Source organism: Glycine max, chromosome 18, assembly GCF_000004515.6.
Source record: "Glycine max cultivar Williams 82 chromosome 18, Glycine_max_v4.0, whole genome shotgun sequence".
Taxonomy (NCBI): Eukaryota; Viridiplantae; Streptophyta; class Magnoliopsida; order Fabales; family Fabaceae; genus Glycine; species Glycine max.
This window is the reverse complement of record NC_038254.2, coordinates 11,676,053-11,701,653: the sequence shown is the minus strand read 5'-3', so window position 1 is coordinate 11,701,653 and position 25,601 is coordinate 11,676,053. Positions and strand designations below refer to the sequence as shown.

Sequence of the window (25,601 nt, the reverse complement as noted above, 5' to 3'; positions counted from 1 at the left end):
GTGGGGTTTGATTCAATTTCAATGAGAAGGACAAGCACATAAAAGTTTGCACGCAAAATTCCGAAGCTTTCAAATTTTTAACGCATGAAAAAAGAAAACAAGAAACCATTTTGCTTCATGGATTTTGAATTTTTTAGCCTTTTACTTCGAATATGGCCTTGTTTACACTTATAGCAAAAGTAAATAAAAAGTTAAATGAATCAAACTATTTTCATAAATTAAAATTGATTTATAAAAATCAAGTGTATGCATGTGTAAGTTGATTTAAATTTAATTAGAAGTTTAATTTTATTTTTTTATATTCGTCTTCTATAAAAACTTACTATTAAAAAAAATTATCCAAACATAATCTATATATAGATATTTATATCTAGAAGATTTTTTCCTTTAACTGACCCCTGCATCTCTTTAAATTATTATTTTGAATAGTTGAAAATTGAAACCTGAGAATTTCCAATGACTCTTGACCCTCTCTCGAGTTATTACAATTTTAACTAAGAAGGGTTCCTACGTGATGTCTGATCATAATCTTCACTTCTTCTCCTTATACTTAGCTAGTCTTTATGGGAATGGGAAAGCCAGTTTGAATCTTTTCTTCCTTTTCCCTTTTCTGCATTTTGATTTTGATGGCAGAGTTAAAATAAACAAAGTGTTACGGCGACAGTGCATGTAAGGACTTTTATGTAAATACCTGATATGTGAGCCAAGTAGCTCCATCGGCACTGGTAACTGATCTTTAAGACCCCTGATGATAGTAGGTTAGAAATCATGTTATGCAAAAAAATAAAAAAATAAAAAATCTTAAGAATGAATTTTTGACAATATATAATATTAATGTTTCACTGTTCTTTTGGGGTTTAAACCCCCGTTGATAATACCATAAGTTGATTAAATTCAAATTCATTTGGAACTTGTGATGGAAAGGAAAGTAGAACACATAAAAGTGTAAGAGTCATGCCTATGACACATGAGATTTTTTTTTTATGTAATGTTGAAAGCAAGCATCAACATGCATGATCATCACCATATCCCAACTAGAAATAATGGTTAATTTTATAGATCAATTAATAGAAATGTTTTATTGGAAATCATGGTAAGAATGTAGTTAATTTTTTTTTACATTTTTTTACATTTAATTTCTTAAACAGTGTCCTAAAACACTTGCCGTAATTTTTCTAAGTTTGAAGTGATTGTGGAAAAAAGCGTGTAAAGGTAATTGGCATTATTTAACATCAACATCATGTATATTCAAATATTAAATATCTTATTAATTGATCAATAAATTCACTAGTACTACATTCATTTTTTAAATAAAGCGAAACGATCATTAGGAACAAAGTGTGTAAAAAATCAATATTTTATATCAACATCATTTATATTCAAGTATTAATTAAATATGATATTAATCTATAAATTCACTAGTACTACATTTATTTGTCTACTGAAAAATTTATTTGAGGATCATTATTCGTTAATAAATTTGTTGTCTACAATTTCAAAACTATTTTTCTCTCATAGCAGTAGAAGTAAATTTATTCCGACAACAGTGTCCAATAATGAAAACAACATAAAATACACTTTTGTTGTTATAATTTGTTGGACTGTATGAATTGAGACTCTACGATAAAATTAGTTCAAAAATTAATTAAAAGTTAAAAAGTTAATTTGTAGTTAAAAGGGGATAGCTCAAAGTTGAAAAATTAATTTATTAAATTATAAATATTTGATAAAACTAACTGTTAAAATATTTTAAAAGTGTAAAATAGAAAAATAAAATAAAATCATGATTCGTTCAAAAAGAATAATTAAGAAATTAAATAAATATATCAAACATAAAATGAAAATAAAATAAAAATATAAAAAGTTAGAAGTTAAAAGCTAATATTTTAAAAAATATTACTTTAAATAACATTTTAAAAAGTATTAGAAATTATTTAAAAAAACTTATTTATCAAATAATTAAATAACTTTTTTAATTAATAAAAAAATAAAAATGAACTGAAATATGTTATGGAACAAATCCTGACTATAAGCCAACCGAATAAGTAGCATACAAAATTTGACGGTAGAGAATGATAATTAATGTCTTTCAAAAAAAAAACTCATGCAAGATTTTTTTCACATTTTAATTATATATTTATTTTACACTTCTCTGTGTCTTTATTTTCTTTTTTAAACACATCACTTTTTACATTTTTTTTTCTTTTTATAACCCTTAAATTTATTTTAAAAATCATTTATTATTATTATTCCCACCATCAAACCCGTAACACAGAAAAAGAGAGGTCATCTTGAATGTTAAAGGGTAGAAACCATGAGATTGACTATGATTATAATGCGGTAGATTCAAAATTTTACGGAATTTAACGAAGAAAATTGAAGCTAGAAAAAAAAAAAAAAAAACTATCCAAAGACCCAAAGGAACACTGTTTCCAATTCTATATTACAACCCCAATCTAGATGGCATGTAAATTCGGACAAAACGTTAGAGTGGTATGACGTAATTTCTCCATGAAAAATTGAAGCTTTCAATCTCTCTTTCTTCACATTTTCACACCTATTTTATAACTATTCATTAAAATATTCTTACTTTAGAACAACCATGGATAAATAACCAATATGAGTAAAAAATATATGTGTAAAAAGAAGTGTAGACAAAGAAATGTAGAAATGTCACTAAAAGAGAAGGAAAGCATACAACATATTAGTGCCAAGTTTTGGTTTTGTGTTAAGTCTTCGAACTTGGTTTGTTTCTTATTTATCTTTTACTTAGTTTTGATAAGTCATTTGTTTAATTTTTTGTTTCCGTTTGACTTTGTGATTTTGGACATGGAAGTCAAAGTCTGCTAAAGAGTATGTATCAACTCATTTGTCAAATCAACTGGTTTTGAAAATGAATGATATGAAAGTGTGTGACAAGTTTTGACCTCGTGGTAAGTTTTGGAACTTAGCTTGTCCTGTGCTTAGTTTTGACTCGGTGGCCCTTTTTGCTAACTTTTGGTAAGTCATTGACTCAATTTTTGGACCATAATAATTTTCAAATCCTCCTAACTTTATTATCATACTTCAATAATTCTTGCTAAGACAGAATGTGCATGTTGTGGCAATTATACTTAAAAGGTAATGTGTTACTCGTAAAGCTTGGCCATATTCCTAATTCTCCTCTCCTTTAACTAAACATCTTGTTAATATTTGGGTTATTGTATATTTCTTAATACTCATAAAATTTTGGCTCAAGTTTCAATTCTCACTTTCACGGAGGTAAGATCCTAAATTCCAAATCAATTTATGGATTATTTGATTTTAATTGAATCATTGTGCTTATACAAACACCCACTCATATTATGGGTTAATAATTTGATTCATTTTTACGGGTGTTGTAAGTAGATTATGGATGCAAGGAAGGTGTTCTATGAAATGCCTGAAAGAACTATTGTTTCTTAGAACTCGGTTATGACTGCTTGTGTTGAGAGTCTTTCATTGGGTGATGGGATTGAGTATTTTTTTAGGATGTGGGGTTGTGGGTTTGAGCCTAATGAGACTTCCATGGTTGTGTTGTTGCTCTCTACTTGTGTTCTTCAAGCTCCATCCATTTCTATTTCTTTTTTATTATTTACTAATAATACTATATATGCTATTGTAATTGTATTTAATAATGAGTCATTAATAATACTATATATGTTATTGCTATATTATATTGCTATTACTTGTAGTTGAATTCAATGACTTATTTCTGATCTCCGATGCTTATCATAATGGTAGAGATACAATGTATTTGTCCTATAAACTTTGGTTATATTACTCTATGGATTTTAATTGTTTCTTTTTTAGATTAGATGTTTACTTGGCTAGTCATTGGTTGCTTAGTTATAAGTTTGTTGTTTATGTACCTTAGTCATTGGACCAATTACTATTGACACTTTTGGACAAGCATGGAAAACTAGGAATTTATTTCTTTGGAGATTTATCATATATCAGTTTGTCATTTAAATCAATATATTGCTAGTTAAATGGTAAAATATATATTTATCTATAATATATATTTGATTCAAGGCTTGTGGCTAAAGCATGATTTTTCCTAATGTTTTAGATATTGTTGTGTGTGGTGTGTGAATTTTTTATACCTATGCGTATACCATTTGCCTAATTATTGCTTTTAACTTGTTCTTCATTCTTTTTCCTAGTGTAATGGTTTTTCCTTGACCTATTTTGGTCTTTGTGTAGAAGACTCTTTTGTTGTTCAATATTACTAGGATTAGTCTTTGAGTTTGATTTAAACAATGACATGCAAGCTTACTATGTTGTCAAGTATAAACTTCACTTTTAGTTAGTGATAGATGTTGTGGAATTTAGAAAAGCATAGTTTGCTATGATTGGTTTCTCTCTATATTTATCCTTGTTTTTCTTATAGTTGAAATCAGATGGATTCTTCATTACCGAAGACAACAGGACATTCAATTACTAATACCTCATATGCCTCTACCACTAAAGCTCCATTACCACATCGTTCAAAAGCATCACCAAAGTGTAAAACTTGATCAGTAGTGTGGGATAATTTTAAAGAAGATTCCAATGAAGATTATAAGGCTGCATGCAATTATTGTGGTACACTAGTTAAGTTTAAGGGTGGACCAATTGCTATGAAGAATCATTTATTAAGATGCCTTGATAATCCAAATAAAGGACAAAAGGTGCAAATATCAAATGCTTCCTCCTTACAAATTATAGAGGGGCAAGTGGGTGGTGGTGTTCGCTCTTCACCAAGTTGTTTTAAATTTGACCAAGAGTTGTACCGAAAGGAACTTGTGAAGATGTTTGTGATTGTTAAGATGCCATTTCGGAGTGTGGAGAATGAAGCATTCATTAAATTTATATTTGTCTTGCAACCACAATTTAGTGTCCCAATCACATGCTACATTAACACATGGCATTTTTATACTCTTTGATTATTAGAAAGAAAAGTTGAAGAAATTTCTTCCCAAGAACTGTGGGAGGGTTTGTCTTACCACAATCCAAAATGGTCATCAATCCAGAACTTCACTTACATGAGTTTGACTACTCACTTCATTGATAACAATTGGAAGTTACAAAAGAAAATTTTGAGTTTTCGTCAAATCACAAGACATTCTGGAGAGAATATGGCATAAAATGTTACAATATTCTTGAATGAATGAGAGTTGAATTAGGTCTTTAGTGTAACTATGGAAAACGCTTCATCTAATGACCCTAGGATTCAACACTTAAAAAAGAGGTTCATGTTTCGATAAAATGCACTTTTGAAGGGGGATTATATCCATATGTAGTGTTGTGCACATATTTTTGTGCTTGATTGTGAAACATGGCTTGAAAAATGAAAAATAATATGTTTTAAGAATTGTTAATTGTTATTCATGAACTTTAATTGCATTAAAAATAGGAGAAAGAGTAGCAATGTACCTCTAATTTATGGTTTCTTTTGCGAAATTTATAAATAATGTATTCTTGTATTAATTTATATAGTGGAAACTCCATTTTTGTTGGCTAATGTTAGATTTAATTGGGTTTTTAGGCTAAAAGAAGAGAAGATGTTGAAATGCTACTGAAAGGCTCGCTCAGCAAGCCAGATTGGCTACGCAAGGCTCATATGCTTAGCGAGGAAGCCTTCCCGCTAAGCCAGAACAAAACCCTAGAGAATGTTGAGCCAGAGAGCAGCACACTTAGTCCACAGTCAGCCCGCCCAGCAAGGACGTTGTCTCTTCTCGTGCTTAGCGCATCCAAGCCCGCTTAGCGCATAGCCACTTACTCACGCTTAGTTAGACATGCTCGCTGAGCGCGCCTTCGTAAGTTGAGAAGCCCAAAAGCCTTTAAAAACACTGAGAATAGAGGGAGGTGAAGAGGCAGACTACGTGAGACAGAAGGAAGAGGGCACCAAGGCTAAAGAGAAGACATTTTCTTCATACTTTCACCATTTTCTTTCATTTAAATATCAATTCCTCTTTGTATTAAGCCCTCCTTGCTAATGGAGGGCTAAAAACTTCATTGTTGGGGAGTTTTTCTACTGAGCACTCTTAATGTAAAACTTCTAACTATCTATTTAATATTATTTCTAGTGTTCTCTGCTTCTATCTATGTTTATTTTACGTACTTGTGGCTTGATCATCCATTTGTATGCTTGGTTAGGTTTTGAGTGTTGGAAAATGCTTAGAATCCTTAGAACTTGGTAGAGCAGCTAGAGGTTTGTATATCTAGGGATAGAGTGCAGTAATCTAGTATATATTGTATCTTATGCGTAGTTCAACTCCCTTAGAATGACTTTGTTGAGGAATCAAGAACAAAAACTAAGAGAGTTAGGCTCTTTCATGTAAGGAATCATGGTCTGAGTAAATTGATGGTGCAAGAACATTAGAGTAATATCAAATAGAGAAAAACCTTTTAGTATGGCAAAAGAAAGTTTAGTAGAATACTCCCCAACGCTTTTATTCTGATATTTATTCTGTTCTACAGTTTTACATTTATTTTGTCATTTGTTTAAGTTTAGAAGAATTAATTAAAGAAAACGAACCATATGCATGAATGAGTTTCTCTATTTTTATTACTAAAGTTGAAAATGTTTACACACTGAATATACGACATCTAAGTAAAACAAATTCCCTATGAACACGATACTCAGACTTACCATTTTAATTACTACTTGTACAAATTGGTATACTTACCAGTAAGTTAACAAGTTTTTGGCGCTGTTGCTGGGGAATTTCTTTTTACTTGGATTGTATAATACAGTTTGGAAACATTCATTCTTTATTCATTAATTATTTTTATATTATTAACTATTTTCAATTTAATTTAATCTCTTGTCTTGGTTAACTGTTCTGTAGTAGCTTGCTTCTTGTATGCGAGGTAAAACTCCAGCAGGGGACTTAACTCCATTGGATTTGGAGATTGAAGCAACTTGTAGAAGAAACAACACAACAAAGAAAAAAAGAGATCTACAGGGGACAACTGACCTTAGTGGCGAGAGAATTCTATCGTCTGAATCTTCTTCATCATTTCCCGCTGATTTGAGAGAAACCGAAGTTGGTGCATCTGAAGCCAACACAATTGCAGACGATCAACCACTGAGGGTGACTCTTGAAGATCATTCCAGGTCCATTATGCCGTAGTTTTTCACCAGTATAGCGCAACCAGAAGTTTAAGCTACAAATATCTCATATCCACATTCCTTGATTCACCTTATTCAAGGAAATCTTTTCCATGGCTTGCCAAATGAAGACCCATATGCTCACCTAGCAACATATATTGAGATATGCAAAACTGTTAAGATAGCAGGAGTGCCGGAAGATGCTATCAGACTGAATCTATTTTCATTCTCTCTAGTTGGTGAGGCCAAGAGGTGGCTGCAATCATTCAAAGGAAATAGTTTGAAGACTTGGGAAGAAGTGGTGGAGAAATTTCTAAAGAAATATTTCCTTGAATCAAAGACAACTGAAGGAAAAGCAGCAATTTCTTCATTCCATCAGTTCCCTAATGAGTCCCTAAGTGAAACTTTGGAGCACTTCCGTGGTTTGCTCCGGAAGACTTTGTTGGATCAAGTGGTCTCGGAATAATTAAGAAGGGGGGTTGAATTAATTATGAACGTGTCTTGACTAATTAAAAATTATCCTTCCTAATGTTACTAGATTCAATTACACTTTACTATTAAGTTATGAGAAAGTAAAGAACAGAAACAATAACTTAGACAAAAGTAAAGCGAAAATAAAAAGTACACAGTGGAAAGATAAAGAGTGTAGGGAAGAAGAAAACAAACACAAGATTTATACTGGTTCGGCAACAATCCGTGCCTACATCCAGTCCCCAAGCAACCACGGGCTCTTGAGATTTCCAATAACCTTGTAAAATCCCTTACAAACAAAGATCCACAAGGGATGTACCCTTCCTTGTTCTCTTTGAACAACCAAGTGGATGTACCCTCCACTTGAACTGATCCACAAGAGATGTACCCTCTCTTGTTCTCAGTATTACAACCCAAGTAGATGTACCCTCTACTTGTACCACAAAGGATGTTCCCTCCAATGTGTTAAGACAAAAAATTCTCAGGCGGTTAGTCCCTTGAATCTTTGTAAGGGGAAACAAAAGATATCTCAGGCGGTTAGTCCTTTGAAATCTTTTGTTTAAAGGGAAGAGGAAGAATCAAAATAATTCTCAGGCGGTTAGTCCTTTGAATCTTTTGACAAGAAACAGAAGATATCTCAGGCGGTTAGTCCTTTGAAATCTTTTGTCAAGAGGAAGAAGGAAAGAATCAAAAGAATTCGCAAACGGTTAGTTCTTTGAATTCTTTTTGGCAAGAGGAAGAAGGGAATGAAGAACAAGAATAGCACAAGTTTTTGGTCAATGAACTTTTCTTGAAAGAGAAAGTATTGAACAAAAACTTTTTGAAAGATGAAGAGAAATGAATGAAAGAAGTCTGTTATACATTCTTTGAAATTCGTGCCATGGTCACATATTTATAGTCATTTGATGACTCAAGTTAAAAGTTGTGACTCTTGGCAATTTCTTCAAAATTAGTCACTTCAAGAGTTGTGACTTTTGTGAAAAATAGTCACTTAAAAGTTGTGACTCTTTTTGAAAACTAGTCACTTAAAAGTTGGGACTCTTTTTGAAAACTAGTCACTTAAAAGTTGTGACTCTTAAAATATCTTAAAAAAACTAGTCATTTTAAGAATTGTGACTTTTGGTAATTTATTTTTCAAAGTAAGTCACTGGTAATCGATTACCAATATTGTGTAATCGATTACATAAGTTTGAAATGATTTGAAAATATTTTATCACAAGTTGTGACTCTTGAAATTTGAAATCTAACATTTTAAAACATTGGTAATCGATTACATGATTATGGTAATCGATTACAGCTTTGTAAATCAGTTTTGAAAACAATGTTGACTAGTGGTAATTGATTACTGCTTTCTGGTAATCGATTACCAGAGAGTAAAAAACTTTGGTAAAATTTTTCTTTTGAAAAATTCTTTTGAACAAAATTGTGTTATTCAATAGTTTTTGAAAAAATCTTTTAATACTTATCTTGATTGAGTCTTCTCTTGATTCTTGAATCTTGAGTCTTGATTCTTTACTTGAATCTTGAGTCTTGATTCTTGAATCTTGAATATTGATCTTGATTATTCTTGAATCTTGAATCTTGATCTTGATTCTTGAAACTTGCTTGACTCTTGATTCTTTGGCATCATTAAAATAATTTTGGAAGACATTGCTTCCACAGACTCCAACTCATGGATTCACTAAGCCTATTCAACTTAATATATTCATTGATGGTTTACGGCCCCAATATAAGTAATTATTGGATGCTTCAGCTAGAGGGAAGATAAAATTGAAGACTCCCAAGGAAGCAATGGAACTGATTGAGAACATGACAACTAGTGACCATGCTATCTTGCGTGACAGAACACACATTCCCACAAAAAGAAGTCTGTTAGAGCTTTCATCACAAGATGCTCTATTGGCACAGAATAAGCTATTAGCTAAACAACTTGAATCACTCACGGTGACCTTAAGCAAATTGCCAACACAGTTACAAGCAGCTCAACCAACTCATTCAGGAGTTATGCAAATTGAAGGTTGTAGTATATGTGGAGGGGCTCACGAATCTGGTGGTTGTATGGCTCAAGATGATGCATTTAAAGAAGTTAATTATATGGCAAATCATAACAGGAAAGGATTTCACACAGGTGGTTTTTCAGGATATCAACAGGGAGGAAACTTTAATCATAATCAAGGACAGGGCTGGAGGTCACATCTAGGAAATCAGTTCAACAAAGACCAAGGAGGTTCTTCTAATCGACCTCTTAACCAAGGGCCGAACTTGTATGATCGAACCACCAAGGTGGAGGACATACTGACTCAACAATTAAAAACCTGGAAATCCAAGTGGGACATGTAACACCCTGATATATATATCTACATATTATTAGTAATTATGTTTGATGTTTGATTATTTGTTGCGTTATTTTCATCCGTAATTATTTTTAAGGAAGTTAATTTAGTTAATAGAGGGGTGGATAGATAAGGATCTAGCTTCTCAGAGAAGCCTCTTGAGAAAGCTTCTCAAAGAAGCCTCTTGAGAAAGCTTCTCAAAGAAGCCACGAGGAAGCTTCTAGAGGAAGCCTCTTAATGAAGCTTCTAGAGAAAGCTACATGAAGCTGCCTCGGTAAAAACGCTGTCCAGCCTTCATTAACCGTTGGATCTTCTCGAAATTTAGTCTGCAACTTCACAAAACACTTTTCCATTATCTGACCGTTGGGATCGTTCAGAAGATGTCTGGAGTGTGCTAGAAGCCTCTTAATGAAGCTTCTGGAGGAAGCCTCTTAATGAAGCTTCTAGAGAAAACTACATGAAGCTGCCTCGGTAGAAACGCTGCCCAGCCTTCGTTAACCGTTGGATCTTCTCGAAATTTGGTTTGCAACTTCACGAGACACTTTACCGTGATTTAACCGTTGGGATCTTTGAGACAATATATGGAGTGTGCTAGAAGCTTCCGTTCCCGAGAGCATCTCTTATTTAAGCATTTCAGCCTTTGCTTTCTTGTAGCTTAGGAAAAATGCCATTTCTTCTTCTTTCTTTCTTCCAAATCCATTTCTAAAGTTCCAAGTACTTTCTCCATCACCCACAGCCACCATTAGCCATCACAAACCATCATTGTTCTCCATTGAAAACCCACACCGAGAGGAACCCTTCAACCAAAGCAGAATTTCCAACTTGGCTTGCGGTTTCGGTAGAGAACGAAAACCCTAATCTGATCTTTCGTTTTCTTTCGAGGTTACCATGGTTCTATTCTTGTTTCTTGTTAGTTTCATCTTGTCTTTGCATCTTTTCTAACTTTGCAACCGCCATTGCATGTCTTATGCTTCCTTTGAAAAACCTTAGAGAAAGAGACTTTGTAAACATTATCCTTTCATGAAATGCATGTTATTTTCGTAACCTACACTGAACCCCAGTCACATTGGCGTGGTCGGAATTTCCAAATGATGTTCCTTTGTAAAACCCGAAATGCTCTCAGCTCTTTCATGTAGTGATGTGGGTGTTTGACCCAAAGCACTGTTACTAGCTTTGTTTTCTGAAATCCATACTAAGTCTCCTTCGTTTTGGCATAGTAGAGGCTTGCGTGGAATCGACGAGCAAGGATGAAAAGGAATCTTCAAGTGACGTGACGAGGAATCCGCGGGGTAGCTCATGATAGGTAAGGGGAGTTTATTATAAAATTTACCGTTTTAACACCATAGTTAGGATCAGGGAACCTAGCTATGAGGATATCTGCCTGTCCCTGTTGCATGCTGATTTTTCTTCAAAGAAAATTACGTTTTAACTAATGGGATGCGATATATATATATATATGTGTGTGTGTGTGTGTGTGTGTGTGTGTGTGTGTGTGTGTGTGTGTGTGTGTGTGTGTGTGTGTATTGTGATGAATGATATTGTTTTGGTTGTTTGAAATGTGTTGTTTGAAGACCGTGCGTGTGGAAATGATATTGTTGTGTTTGTTTGAATTGTTGTTGATGTTGCTATTGAGGATTTTAATTGATATGTGATGATAATGATAATTATGATGATATTAATTTGAGATGACGTTGTTAATAAAGACCATGTCAACATGAATTGTTATTATTGATGAATATGTGAATATGAAATGAGGTTGTTGTTGTTGTTGATAACGTCATTGAGATGAGCTGATATTTATGTTGTGAATGACATGGAAATGGAATGTTGATTGATGTTGGAAATGCATTGGCATGTGCATGTTGTGTATGTTCATGGGGGGCACTGTGCACTGACCTTCCAAGGTCTTTGGCACTAGCTTTTGGCCACGTTCATACGTTGGATGTTGTGTATGATCGTGGGGGGCACTGTGCACTGACCTTCCAGGGTCTTTGGCACTAGCTTTTGGCCACGATCATACGTCGTATGGAGTGTATGTCATGGGGGGTAGAGTGCACTGACCTTGTCGGATGGCCCAGACATGGGTAACTAGCATGGTTAGAGAATCTAAGCATTCCCGAGGGGATGCTTAGGTGCTTTAATTGGTCCATGGTCTTTGGCATTTACCTTTGGCCGTGATCATAGCTCATACGACACAGGAAATAGAGTAACTATGGCCAAGTGTACTTTGTACTAGGGGGCTGTCACCTGGTAGGGAACACCTTTGGGCTCCCAGGCTGATCACCTATAGGAGGGGGGCTGTTACGTGCACAACCGGGTGGTCTCGACAAACTCAGCACAGTTCCCTAAGTGAGAGTGTCGTGTAGACACGCTTAGGCTATTTCCTGATATTTGGTTGTTGTTGGTACGTACCACATTGCATCTGAGTGTTGAGTTAGGTGCATGCATCATTCTGTGCAGTCTTGATTGGGTCCATGGATGGATGATGAGTAATTGTTGGATGTGAATGATGAATATTTGTTGGATATGAGTGTTGAATAATGATTGTTGTGTATGCTTATCATGTTTGCCTATGTTCCTTGCAAATTGTGGTTATTTGGAATTGGTATTGGTTCTTTTATAATAAACTCACCCTTGCAATTTTGTATCGTGTGGTTGATACCTGTGATGATCACGAACCTTGTTCGTGGGAGCAGAATGACAGTGGCAGGGTGTAGGGAGTAAGATTCTGGTGAGGAGCCGCCGAGCCGACGTGATGACGTTGGCGTTATTTTGGGAGAGAGTTGTGTTTTGTAATCAACTCCTCCGTAGTTGGTTTTTAAGTTTTATTTTGTTGAGTTAAAGATGTAAAACTGGAATTTTAATTATATATATATGAACATATTTAATTTTCGTTATGTGTATGACATGTACCGAATTATTGTTTCTATGTAATTATGCATATTCACTTAAGTAATGGCGTGTTGTTGGATGAATTTATGTTGTGACAAAATCACTTTTATTTTCATAATCGAAAATTAAGTGAGTTCTTTTTATAAAAATTGAAATTATCGAATATTAGAGTGTGGATACCATAGCGACGAGGTGGGTCGTTACAGGACAGCTGGCCAAACAAATAGCAGAAAATTCCTCAGGAAGTTTTGGAGCAAATACTAAGAAAAATCCAAATGAGGAGTGCAAGGTTGTAGTCACTAGAAGCCAAAGAAGAGTGATAGTGGGTGATGAGAGTAAAAACAATGAAGGAGAGTTAGGAGAAGAGAAAGAAAATAAGAGAGAGGGAGAGCAGATGAGAGAAAAAGAAATAAGTGAGAATGAGGAAGCAGAAAATGAAGAAAAGAATAAAAAGAGAGAAATTGAAGGGGCAGAAAAAAAAGAGGTTGGAGATAGGAGAACTAAAAGTGAGCTGGTGAGAGAAAGAAAGAAAGAAAGAGGTTGTCCTCAACTCAGGTAAGGAGGCACCATATCCTTTGGTGTCGTCCAAAAAGGACAAGGAGCGATACTTTGCTCGCTTCCTTGATATTTTCAAGAAGTTGGAAATTACTATTCCCTTTGGAGAAGCCTTGCAACAGATGCCACTTTACACTAAGTTTTTGAAGGATTTGTTGACCAAGAAGGGTAAATACATAAATAATGAAAGCATAGTGGTGGAGGGTAATTGCAACGTAGTTATTCAGAGAATCCTCCCACCAAAGTTCAATGATTCAGGAAGTGTGACTATCCCGTGCTCAATAGGTGATGTATCAGTGGAAAAAGCACTGATCGATTTGGGGGCTAGCATCAATCAGATGCCCCTTTCTATGTGCAGAAGGATTGGGAACTTAGAGATTATGCCAACCAGAATGACACTACAACTTGCTGATCATTCAATTACAAGACCTTACGGTGTGGTGGAGGATGTGTTAGTCAAGGTTTGTCAATTCACATTTCCTGTAGATTTTGTGATAATGGACATTGAGGAGGATGTTGAAATTCCGTTGATCTTAGGCCGTCCTTTCATGTTGACAGCTAAGTGTGTAGTGGATATGGGAAATGGAAACCTAGAAATGAGTGTCGATGATCAGAAGGTTACCTTCAATCTATTCGACGCAATTAAGCATCCTAACGACCATAGGGCATGTTTTATTATGGAGGCAATTAAGCATAAAGTGGCCATGGTAGTTCAAGGTATGACATCTTAATCTCCATTGGAGAAAGCTCTAACTAATGTTGTGGAGTGCCTTACAAAGGAAGAAGAAAAAGATTTGAAGAAGTGTTTAGAAGAGTTGGATGGGTTAAAAGTAAGCCCTTCGGAGAATGTTTTATTTGAAGAATTGAAGAAACACCCTCCCATGGAGAAAGTTAAGGTGGACCTGAAAATCTTGTCGAAGCATTTAAAGTATGTATTTTTGGAAGATAATGAGGCAAAACCAGTAGTGATTAGCGACTCTCTGTCTCATAAGGAGGAATCTCGGCTGATGGAAGCCCTGAAGAAGCATAGGGCTGCGATTGGATGGCATATATCAGACCTTATGGGAATCAACCCTTCCTATTGTATGCACAAGATCAATATGGAAGCTGAGTACAAGCCTATGAGATAGCCGCAACAAAGACTCAATCCTTCTATGAAGGAAGAAGTGCGCAAGGAAGTTCTCAAGTTGCTGGAGGCAGGACTCATTTATCCTATTTCTGATAGTGCTTGGGTGAGCCCAGTGCAAGTAGCCCCTAAGAAAGGTGGAATGACAGTGATAAGAAATGAGAAGAATGATTTGATTCCAACAAGAACAGTCACAGGCTGGTGCATGTGCATTAATTATAGGAAGCTGAATGATGTAACAAGGAAAGATCATTTCCCTCTTCCTTTTATGGATCACATACTTGAACGATTGTCTAGACAATCATTCTATTGCTTTCTTGATGGCTATTCGGGGTATAATCAAATTGCTATCTACCCCATTGATCAGGAAAAAATTGCATTCACTTGCCCATTTGGCGTGTTTGCTTATAGAAGAATGCCCTTTGGGCTTTGCAATGCTCCCGCTACTTTTCAGAGATGCATGATGGCAATATTTGCTGACATGGTAGAGAAATGTATTGAAGTATTTATGGATGACTTCTTAGTGTTCGGATCATCATTTGATTATCGTCTGGCCAACTTGGAGCTGGTGTTGCAACGTTGTGAGGAGACAAATTTGGTGCTCAACTAGGGAAAATGTCACTTTATGGTCCAAGAAGGGATAGCTTTGGGGAACAAGATTTCTGTAAAAGGAATCGACGTGGATAAGGAAAAAATTGATGTTATTGAAAAGCTGCCTCCACCAGTCAATGTTAAGGGAGTAAAGAGCTTTCTAGGACATGCTGGATTCTATAGGCGGTTCATTAAAGACTTTTCGAAGATTGCCAAGCCATTGAGTAATTTACTCAACGAGGACATTGTGTTCTTATTTGATGAATATTGTTTAAAGGCATTCAACACTTTAAAGACCAACCTAGTATCCGCTCTTGTATTTACAACACCAGATTGGAGCCAGGAATTTGAGCTTATGTGTGATGCAAGTGATTATGCTGTCAGTGTTGTGTTGGGTTAGAGGAAAGGCATGGTTTTTCATGCCATTTACTATGCGAGCAAGGTCTTGAATGACGCTCAATTAAATTATGCCACCACTGAGAAAGAGATGCTTTCAATCATATATGCTCTGGAAAAATTTTGATCATACCTGGTGGGGTCAAAAGTCATTGTGTACACTGATCATGCGACTATCAAATATATGTTAACAAAGGCATACTCTAAGCCCAGACTAATCATATGGATCTTGTTGCTACAAGAATTTGATCTAGTCATTCAAGACAAAAAGGGATCAGAAAATCTGGTAGCTGACCACCTGTCAAGACTAGTGAATGAAGAAGTCACCTTGAAGGAACTGGAAATGCGAGATGAGTTTTCGGATGAATCGCTGCTAGTTGTGAACAATAGGCCATGGTTTGCTGACCTGACTAATTTTAAGGCAGCAAGAATCCTTCCAAAGGATCTTAATTGGCAGCAGAAGAAGAAATTCTTGCATGATGCTCGCTTTTATGTCTGGGATGATCCACATTTGTTTAAGATTGGAGCTGATAACCTGTTGAGAAGATGTCTGACTAGAGAGGAATCCAAAAGCATATTGTGGCATTGCCATAACTCACTGTGTGGGGGTCACTATAATGGGGACAAAACAACAACAAAGGTCTTACAATCGGGTTTCTTTTGGCCTTCAGTTTTCAAGGACGCCTATGAGCATGTAACCCAATGTGATCAATGTCAGAACGGGAAGCATATCAAGGAGAAAAGAAATGCCCTTGCAAAATATCATTGAGGTGGAAGTTTTTGACTGCTGGGGTATTGACTTTGTAGGTCCACTTCCCCCATCTTATGGGAATGAATACATACTTGTTGTTGTTGACTGTGTGTCTAAATGGGATGAAGTAGTGGCTGCCCCAAAGAATGATGCCAAGACTATTGTAAAATTTTTGAAGAAGAACATTTTTTCTCGCTTTGGGGTACCGAGAGTTCTGATTAATGAGGGTGGCTCTCATTTTTGCAATAGCCAACTTCAAAAGGTGTTGGGGCACTACAGTGTGACACATAAGTTGGCTTCACCTTATCACCCACAAACAAATGGTCAGGCTGAGGTCTCCAATAAGGAATTAAAGAAGATACTAGAGAAGATTGTGGCCTCTACAAGAAAAGATTGGGTTGTCAAGTTAGATGATGCCTTGTGGGCTTATCGGACCACTTTCAAAACTCCCATATGACTATCCTCATTTCAAATGGTCTATGGCAAAGCCTACCACTTGCCAGTAGAAATGAAACATAAGGCATATTGGGCTTTAAAGTTTTTCAATTTTAATGAAGTTCTATCGGGGGAGAAGAGGAAGTTGCAACTCTTGGAGTTGGAGGAAATGAGGTTAAATGATTATGAGTCATCCAAGTTGTACAAGCAGAAGGTGAAGGCCTACCATGATAACAAGTTGTTGAAGAAGGACTTTAAGCCAGGCCAACAAGTTTTGCTCTTCAATTAAAGACTCAGGCTATTTCCAAGTAAATTGAAGTCCAAATGGTCTCGGTCATTTACCATCAAAGAAGTGAAGCCGTATGGAGTAGTGGAGTTAATGGGTCCTCAATCAAATACTCCAGAGAGAAGTTGGGTAGTGAACGGTCAAAGGTTGAAGTTGTATCATGGTGGAAGAATTGAGAGTTTAACCACCATCTTACATTTACAAGACCCATAGAGGTGATATACGTCAAGATAGTGACGTTAAAGAAGCGCTTACTGGGAGGCAACCCAGCTTTCTTACCTTTTCAACCTTTATTTTTGGTGCTTTAATGCTTGTTAGTTTAGATTGTGTTGTAGTTGATACTGTTAGGAGAGTAGAGTGAAAGAGAATGCACTTGAAGGAATGGGTTTGGTCACAAGCTTGTTTGAAACTATATGGATTAGTTGAGTCTTAGAAAAATTTTCAGTCATCTAACTCACTCAGTGAAACACTTGTGCTAAGTGAGACATATGTTACGCGTTAAGCGAGTGATACCCTCGCTAAGCGCACCAATCCCTCATCCAGTGGCAGAGGGTTCCTCGCTGAGTAAGCCCATCTTCTAAGCCCAAAACCTTCTCGGGTTGTGCATTTAATGAAATTGGGCTAAGCGAGACACTCTCACTAATCGCGCCAACCTACCTCGCTAAGTGCACCCATGCATTAAGCGCAAAACCTTCTCTATGTGAGCTTTAATGTCAATTAGGCTAAGCGAGACACTCTCGCTAAGCCTAAAAACCTCTATGTAAAGGCAATTGCACTAAGCGAGACCATCTCGCTAAGCGCCACAACACCACTGCACCCACATTCACTTAATCTGCCAAGCGCGGCATATCCCGCTTAGCAGAAGTTGTAGACCAATCAAAGCTGCAAGACTCGTTAAGCGCACAACTACGCGCTAAGCCCAAAAACCTCTAGGGTTGAAAATTTGGATAATTGGGCTAAGTGAGCATGTCTTGCTAAGCGTGTGGTTTTAAATTTTGAAAATTCAAACGTCACAAAGTGCTCGCTTAGCGCGACACTCACGCTTAGCGAGAAAATCATAACTGCAAAAAGAGAACATAACTACTTAGGGCAGTTACTTTTGTTTCATCACTATAATTGTGCATTTCTGCCTCTACCCTAATCATTTCCATTCCATTAGCATTGTATTCCTCATCCATTGTCTTCATTCCAAGTAAATCTCTTACTTTCTTCTTAATTTCTGTTTATGCAAAACCCTAGGGTAGAAGACATGTTTGAGTGATTAGTTGCTTTTGTCAGTTTGTATGTTTTGACTTCTTGTTAATTTAATGTTTGTGTACTGAGTAGTTAGTGTTATTGCATGTTTGCTTTGTGTTATTCAGTTGCTTAGGCTTAGCCTTAAGCTTCAAAGCCTGTATGGTGGCTTGAGGAGTTGAGGCTAACAAGCCTCGTGTTCTGGGTTTGCGATGAACTTGCTAAGCGAGACTATTCTGCTAAGCGAGTTCATACGTTTTTATGAATTTCTGGGTTTTAGGATGATCTCGCTAAGCACGCCCTATTGCGCTACGTGAGTTCATCAAGTTTGTTTGAATTTTTGCAATTTGAGGATGAACTCGCTAAGCCAGAGTCTTACGGCTTAGCAAGTCTATGATGATTAGATATATTATTCTGGGGTTGTATGAACTTGCTAAGACGGCCATCCGCGCTTAGTGAGCACACTTAGTTTAGTCTGAAACTTTGAGGCTTTCTGCATTCCATCAGTGGCTTAGCACGTCATACGCCTTAAGCCCAATTTTGCCTCTGTAATAAAATTGGGCTAATCGAGCCTGTCTCGCTAAGCCCAAAGCAATTTTAGATTTCTGAATGTTTGTTCATGCGCTAAGCGCAAATACCTCTCAGTCAAGAATAAGGCTTAGCAAGTCGCCCTCGCTAAGCCCATGTGTTATCTGTAGTTAGCCTCGCTAAGCGCCCACTGGCGCTAAGCCTAGGTCTTTTCCAATTCATTGGTGCACTAAGCGTACCCTGCGCGCTAAGTGCAATTCCCTCTCTGTTTGGAATAAGGCTTAGCCAGTCACACTCACTTAGCCATTGTTATCTTACGGCTAAGCACATACCTCGCGCTAAGCCATTGTTGTTGTTATTCTATTGTCGCGCTAAGCACGCCCATCTCGCTTAGCACCCACCCTATGCTACCACTTGTTTTTTTAAGTTAGTCTTCAATAAAATCCCTGACTAACTTCAATCCATTTCTGTGTTTTGGTGAAAATGGCTTCTAAAAAGAGACGTGCCTCGTCTTCCAAGCCCCAAGAGCCATATGACACGTCTAGATTTGTGTCCGAAATCGCTTGGGAGCAATATGAGACCAATGTTCATCACAGGAACATCCTCCTAGAGCGGAACATAGAGCTAACATACCCATATTATGATGAATTCCTTCGAGAATTAGAGCGACACCAGTGGCACAAGAACCTTACAAGGCAGATGGAGAATCATATTGACCTGGCTTTGGTCAAGGAGTTCTACTCTAACTTGTATGACCCAAAAGACCAATCCCCTAGGCAGTGCAAGGTGTAGGGGAAGACGATTAAGTTTGATGCCGCCACTCTGAACACATTTCTGGAGACCCCAATGGTGCTCGAGCCTGGGAAGAGGTACTCATCATATTCCCGCTACTGCCATACTCACCCGGACCATCAGGATATTGCAACCAAATTATCTATACCAGGCAGGGGGTTTGTTCTTAATGCTGAGGGGGCTCCTTGGAAGCTGTTGAGGAAGGACCTAACCACTATCGCTCAGACATGGAGTGTCCTTTCTTACTCCAGCCTTGCTCCTACTTCTCACACCTCTGACCTTAACATGGATAGAGCAAGGTTGGTATATGGCTTGGTCATGCAGATGGACATGGACTTGGGCTCTATCATTTCAGGCCAGATATCTCAGATTGCCTAGTCCAACTCTTCTCAGTTAGGCTTCCCAGCCCTCATCACTGCTTTATGTTTAGCCAAGGGAGTAGTGTCTGATTCTCTGACTTTTGAGTCCCTCAGCCCGACCATTAATTTGGCATATATTAGGAAGAACTGTTGGAACCCTGAGGATTCTTCTATCGCATTTCTAGGGTCCTGCAAGGCCAAGGCCCGGGCTCCTTCAGACGTTCCAGTTACAGCACCGGCTCCAGCCCCTACACCTCCAACACCTATTCCAGCTCCAGCCTGGCCCTCCGTACCCAACAGTGATGTCATCGTGCCCATGCTGTAAAGTATTCATCATGGCTTTGCCTGGTGATGTAGAGTATGCAGAATCTTTCTCAATAGTAGCCGATTATGAGCATGGAGGAGTATTTAGCACAGGCTGTTGAGGGCACTCTAGAGGGTAAGGAGGCCGCTGAGGACACCCCAGAAGCTGAGGAGGCTTCAGGCGCAGCAGATGTAGACATTGATGATGATTATGTAGCAAATGCCACTGCAACGCAGGGGACTTGGGATCCATGGCCCACACCAGCTCAGGATTGAGGATTAACAGGATTTCATCTAATTATTTTGTTTTTCAGACAGCTTCTTCATTTACTTAGTTATGTGATTGCCTTTTGGATTTAAACAGTGGTTTAATCAAGCAATTTCATGATTTTCTCAGTAAATGGTGTTTGTTGTGATATCTTGTTTGAACTGAATTGATTGCATGACATAAGTGACTTGCGCTGTGAAATCATAACCTTGAACAAGCTTGCATTATGTAGAAGAGATAGAGCGTGGAAATTATGGGTGTGAGTGAAAATGTTAGCCTGCATGGCAGGGAGACATGCTCGCCTGAACGCGCCTTCGTAAGCTGAGAAGCCCAAAAGCCTTTAAAAACACTGAGAATAAAGGGAGATGAAGAGACAGACTACGTGAGGCAGAAGGAAGAGGGCACAAAGGCTGAAGAGAAGACATTTTCTTCATACTTTCACCATTTTCTTTCATTCAAATATCATTTCCTCTTTGTATTAAGCCCTTCTTGCTAATGAAGGGCTAAAAACTTCATTGTTGGGGAGTTTTTCTATTGAGCACTCTTAATGTAAAACTTCTAACTATCTATTTAATATTATTTCTAGTGTTCTCTGCTTCTATCTGTGTTTATTTTACATACTTGTGGCTTGATCATCCATTTGTATGCTTGGTTAGGTTTTGAGTGTTGGAAAATGCTTAGAATCCTTAGAACTTGGTAGAGCAACTAAAGGTTTGTATATCTAGGGATAGAGTACAGTAATATAGTATATATTGTATCTTGTGCGTAGTGCAGTTCCCTTAGAATGAGTTTGTTGAGGAATCAAGAACAAAAACTAAGAGAGTTAGGCTCTTTCATGTGAGGAATCATGATCTGAGTAAATTGATGGTGCAAGAACATTAGAGTAATATCGAATAGCGAAAAACCTTTTAGTACGGCAAAAGAAAGTTCAGTAGAATACTTCCCGACGCTTTTATTTTGATATTTATTTTGTTCTACAGTTTTACGTTTATTTTGTCATTTGTTTAAGTTTAGAAGAATTAATTAAAGAAAATAAAAGATGCATGAATGAGTTTCTCTATTTTTATTACCAAAGTTGAAAATGTTTACACACTAAATATACTGCATCTAAGTAAAACAAATTCCCTATGGACACAATACTCAGACTTACCGTTTTAATTATTACTTGTGGAAATTGGTATACTTGCCAGTACATTAACAAGAATTTGTGTTGCAATCAAGTATATTAGATCCTCGCCATCTAGATTGACTAAATTAAAGGGTTATGATGAACAAGAGAAAATTCTCTATAAGGGGCTTGTTTTCCTGGATGTGGAAACTGGGTGGAATTCAACTTACTTAATGTTAGAGGCAACTATCATGTATCAAAAAGCATTTGACAGGCTTGAAATGGAAGACAAAAAGTATGTTGATGATCTATAAAGAGGGCTTGGTGTACCTTCAGAATTTGATTGGAATGAAGTTCGCTCACTCCTACCTTTTTTGAAAGTGTGTGTGTGTGTGTGTGTGTGTGTGTGTGTGGGTGTGTGTGTGTGTGTGTGTGTGAAGGAAGTATTTGCAATTAGTAAGAAGATCTGCAAGTGTGAAAATCATAATGATGTTTGCATAAGTTCAACGGCTACTCAAATGAGAGATAAATATGACAAATATTAAGGAACACCTAACATAATCAACATTTTTCTATTGATTGTCATTGTCCTTGACCCTAGGTGTAAGGTGAAATATGTAACCACTTTGTTAACTACTTATTTAATGAAGACCAGGCAGATGAATTGAATTTGAAGTTGTCTTCTAGTTTAAAATCACTTTATGAGTAGTACCAAGGTGTTGAGGAGGGCTCTCAAATCAACCAAAAAGTAGTAAAGTTGGATGAAGAAGATGATGATGATATCCATGGTATGAGTTTCTATCTACAAACAAGTAGGCATAAAATTGATGCAAAAATTGAGTTGGGTAAATATATCTGAATGAAGATTGTGAGCCTTTCATTAAGTCAATTAATTTTGATATTTTGAACTGGTGGAAGGTAAACTCAACTAGATTTCCTATCCAGGAAGTATGGCCCGAGTGGTGTTAGCAATTCCCGTTTCTACTATAGCATCAGAATCTTCATTCAGTGCTAGAGGAAGGATTCTTAATCCTTATCAAACATCCCTTACTCCTAGAATGGTGCAAGTATTGGTTTGCATGCAAGATTGGTTGAAAGGAATATATTTTTCAATGTTTATTGATGAGGACTTTAAAGAGCTTGAGAAATTCGAGCAAGGTAAGTTAATATCAATGATCTACATATTTTTGTTATGCTTTTATAATAAATTTTAGAAAGTAACAAAATATTTTTCTATTTGCAGATATGGTGTCTCCACATGAAGGGGCTTCATCGACCGTCGTTATTAATCTTGATGATTGAAGGAACATTAGGTGAAGGAACATTAATTGAGTGTAATTATTATTTGTATTTATCTTATTTGTCATATTTGTTAATGTTGTTGTCTTCTATGGTGATGTTGACTGCAACCCATGTGTATTTTAGGGCAATGAGATTTTCAAGCATAAAAAGTTTAAGGAAACTAGAGACTGCAATTTCAGGAGCATTGTCTTATCACCAACAAATTTTGGACCTAATTTGTTAATCAATATGACTAAATTTGTTTCAGAATTTATGTGTCTTGTTAGCTCGTTTAGTCTAGCTTCTGTCCTAGTATATTGATTAGCGAAACTATGGAAATGAGATTAATCTTTTGGTATTTTATATTAGTCCAAAATAGACCACCTTAGTATTGCCCGTCTTTTATGTACATGACAAAAAGTGCACATGCCTAATGTGTTTCTTCAAATGGCTCATAAAAGATGAGATTAAAGGTTATAATTGTATAAAACTGTATTAAATTCTAAAAATCAAATAAATGTAAGTGATTTGTATTTGAATAAGAGTATAAATTATTTTAAATTGTCTACGCATAGCTTTTTTTTCAAAAATTAAAAGTAAAAAACTTAAATATATTTTTTACTCTTAAAATATAGCCAAATTTTGCTTTTGGTTCCTTAAAAAAAATTATTTGACTTTTGATCTCAATAAAATTCCTTATTTTTTGTTTTAGTTTTTTTAGTATAAATCTATTGTTTTCATTTTAATCTTTATAGCATTTTGTTCATTTTAAATTGGTCTCTTTGGAGAATATTTGATATAAAAACTAAAATAATATATATATATATATATATATATATATATATAAAAGAATAACTAAAATGAAATAAAAAGACAAAAAAAATACATGAACTAAAAGTCAAGCAAAATTTTTGTTACATAAAAAATAAAATACGACTATTTTTCTAAACAGAAACATATTTTAAGTCAAAGTAAAGTTAAATCATTCTTCATATTAGCCGAGTTTACTCAACCAGAGAAAAATCTATTTCTATATTCTTGCCTTGTTCTTTCCTCCAAAATTACTTTGCATTGGGTTACCACTTACCATTTTTTTTCCAAACAAACGCATATATATCAATGAAACCTAACTCCAGTTCACACACAACCAATATGATTTATTTGCACTTCGATCCCAAGATCAAATCATTCTAGAGTAATACATGCTATCACAAAAGTAATACAAGGCCTCAAGTTTTGCATTAACAGTGAAATAACATGCATTTCATCATCGTGTGAACTAAAAGTTAATTAAACGAATCAGGTTGTGGTGTGTGACTCAAAATCACAAAAGGCACAAGTGGGAAGGCTTTAAGAGGTGCTATCATAACTGAATTGGTTTTGGCACCAAAGCATAGCTAGAGTGTATATATACTCTTGATCATGTAATGCAAAAGGGTGGTTGTTTTTGAGAGAGGCTGAAAAATCAGAGCTGTTGCAGAAAAACAGAGAGTTCGATAGAGAAAAAGAGCTAGGTGATTGAGAGAAGTTTTGTAAGAAAGAAACTGAGAGAGATCAAAGCTAGCTGCTGCTTGTATTGAACTTGTAATGTTTCATGATCAATGTGATGATGATGAGCTGCATTTCCTGTGGATGTAGGCACATTGCCGAATCATGTAAACTCATGGTGTAGATTCTTGCTTGTTGCTTTGTTGTGTTTTTCTTTTCTTTGATCTTGTGTAGGTTCTACATCTTAAAGAGGTAGAAGAACCAACAAGTAGCATCGTCTATGGGGAGATCAAGATTAAGAAAGATGGGAACAACAAAGTACGATATTGAGAAGTTTTCAGGGGAAAATGACTTCGGGTTATGGAGAATCAAGATGGAAGCAATCTTGATTCAACATGGCTATGCATAAGCTCTTAAAAGAGAAGAAAGGATGTCTGAATCTCTAAGCTCAAAGGAGAAATCAGAGATGATTGATAGAGCCAAAAGTGCAATCTTCTATGCCTTGGAGATAAAGCTTTAAGAGAAGTTGCAAGAGAAAAGACAACAGCCTCAATGTGGTTGAAACTGAAGTCATTGTATATGACAAAGTCCCTTGCAAATCGGTTATGCTCGAAGCAACAACTGTACACCTTCAAGATGACAGAGTCAAGAACAGCCACTAAACAATTGGTTGCTTTCAACAAGATTCTTGATGATTTGGAAAATATTGAAGTAAAGCTTGAAGAGGAGGATAAAGCCTTTTTGCTTCTGAATTCCTTACCAAAATCCTTTGAACATTTCAAGGATGCAATCCTTTATGGCAAAGATCAAGACGTTACCCTAGAAGAAGTCCAAACCTCAATAAGGACCAAGGAGATGCAAAAATAGCAAGACTCCAAATCTGAGGATAATGGTGAAAGCCTGAATATTTCAAGGGGAAGGAGTGAAAAGAAGGGAACAAGAGGAAAGAAGTCTAGATCAAGGTCAAAGGATTCAAGGAATGGCCAGAAAACAAAGTTTAAATGCTTTAATTGTCACAAGACTGGTCATTTCAAGAAAGACTACCCAAACAAGATCAATAAAGGATCTTTGGACTCTACTGACATAGTTGAAGCCTCTGAAGGTTATGAGAGTGCAGGTGTTTCAGTAGCTTCTAATACCAAAACCCAAACAGAATGGATTCTGGATGCTCATATCACAGCAGCCCAAGAAAGGACTATTTTGAGACCCTGGAATTAAAACTAGCATGAGTTGTACTGCTAGGAGACAATTACCTCTGCAAGGTACAAGGCATTGGAACTGTGAGACT

At 36.3% G+C, this 25,601-nt stretch overlaps 1 protein-coding gene across 1 annotated transcript; it reads left to right on the top strand.

Moving 5' to 3' along the window:
• Nucleotides 1–13,490: 13,490 nt before the first annotated feature.
• Nucleotides 13,491–14,498, top strand: LOC106796876 (uncharacterized). Its single transcript, XM_014770517.1, has 2 exons — nt 13,491–14,085; nt 14,230–14,498. Exons 1-2 carry the CDS (start codon nt 13,491–13,493, stop codon nt 14,496–14,498), a joined length of 864 nt encoding a protein of 287 aa, XP_014626003.1.
• Nucleotides 14,499–25,601: the final 11,103 nt, after the last annotated feature.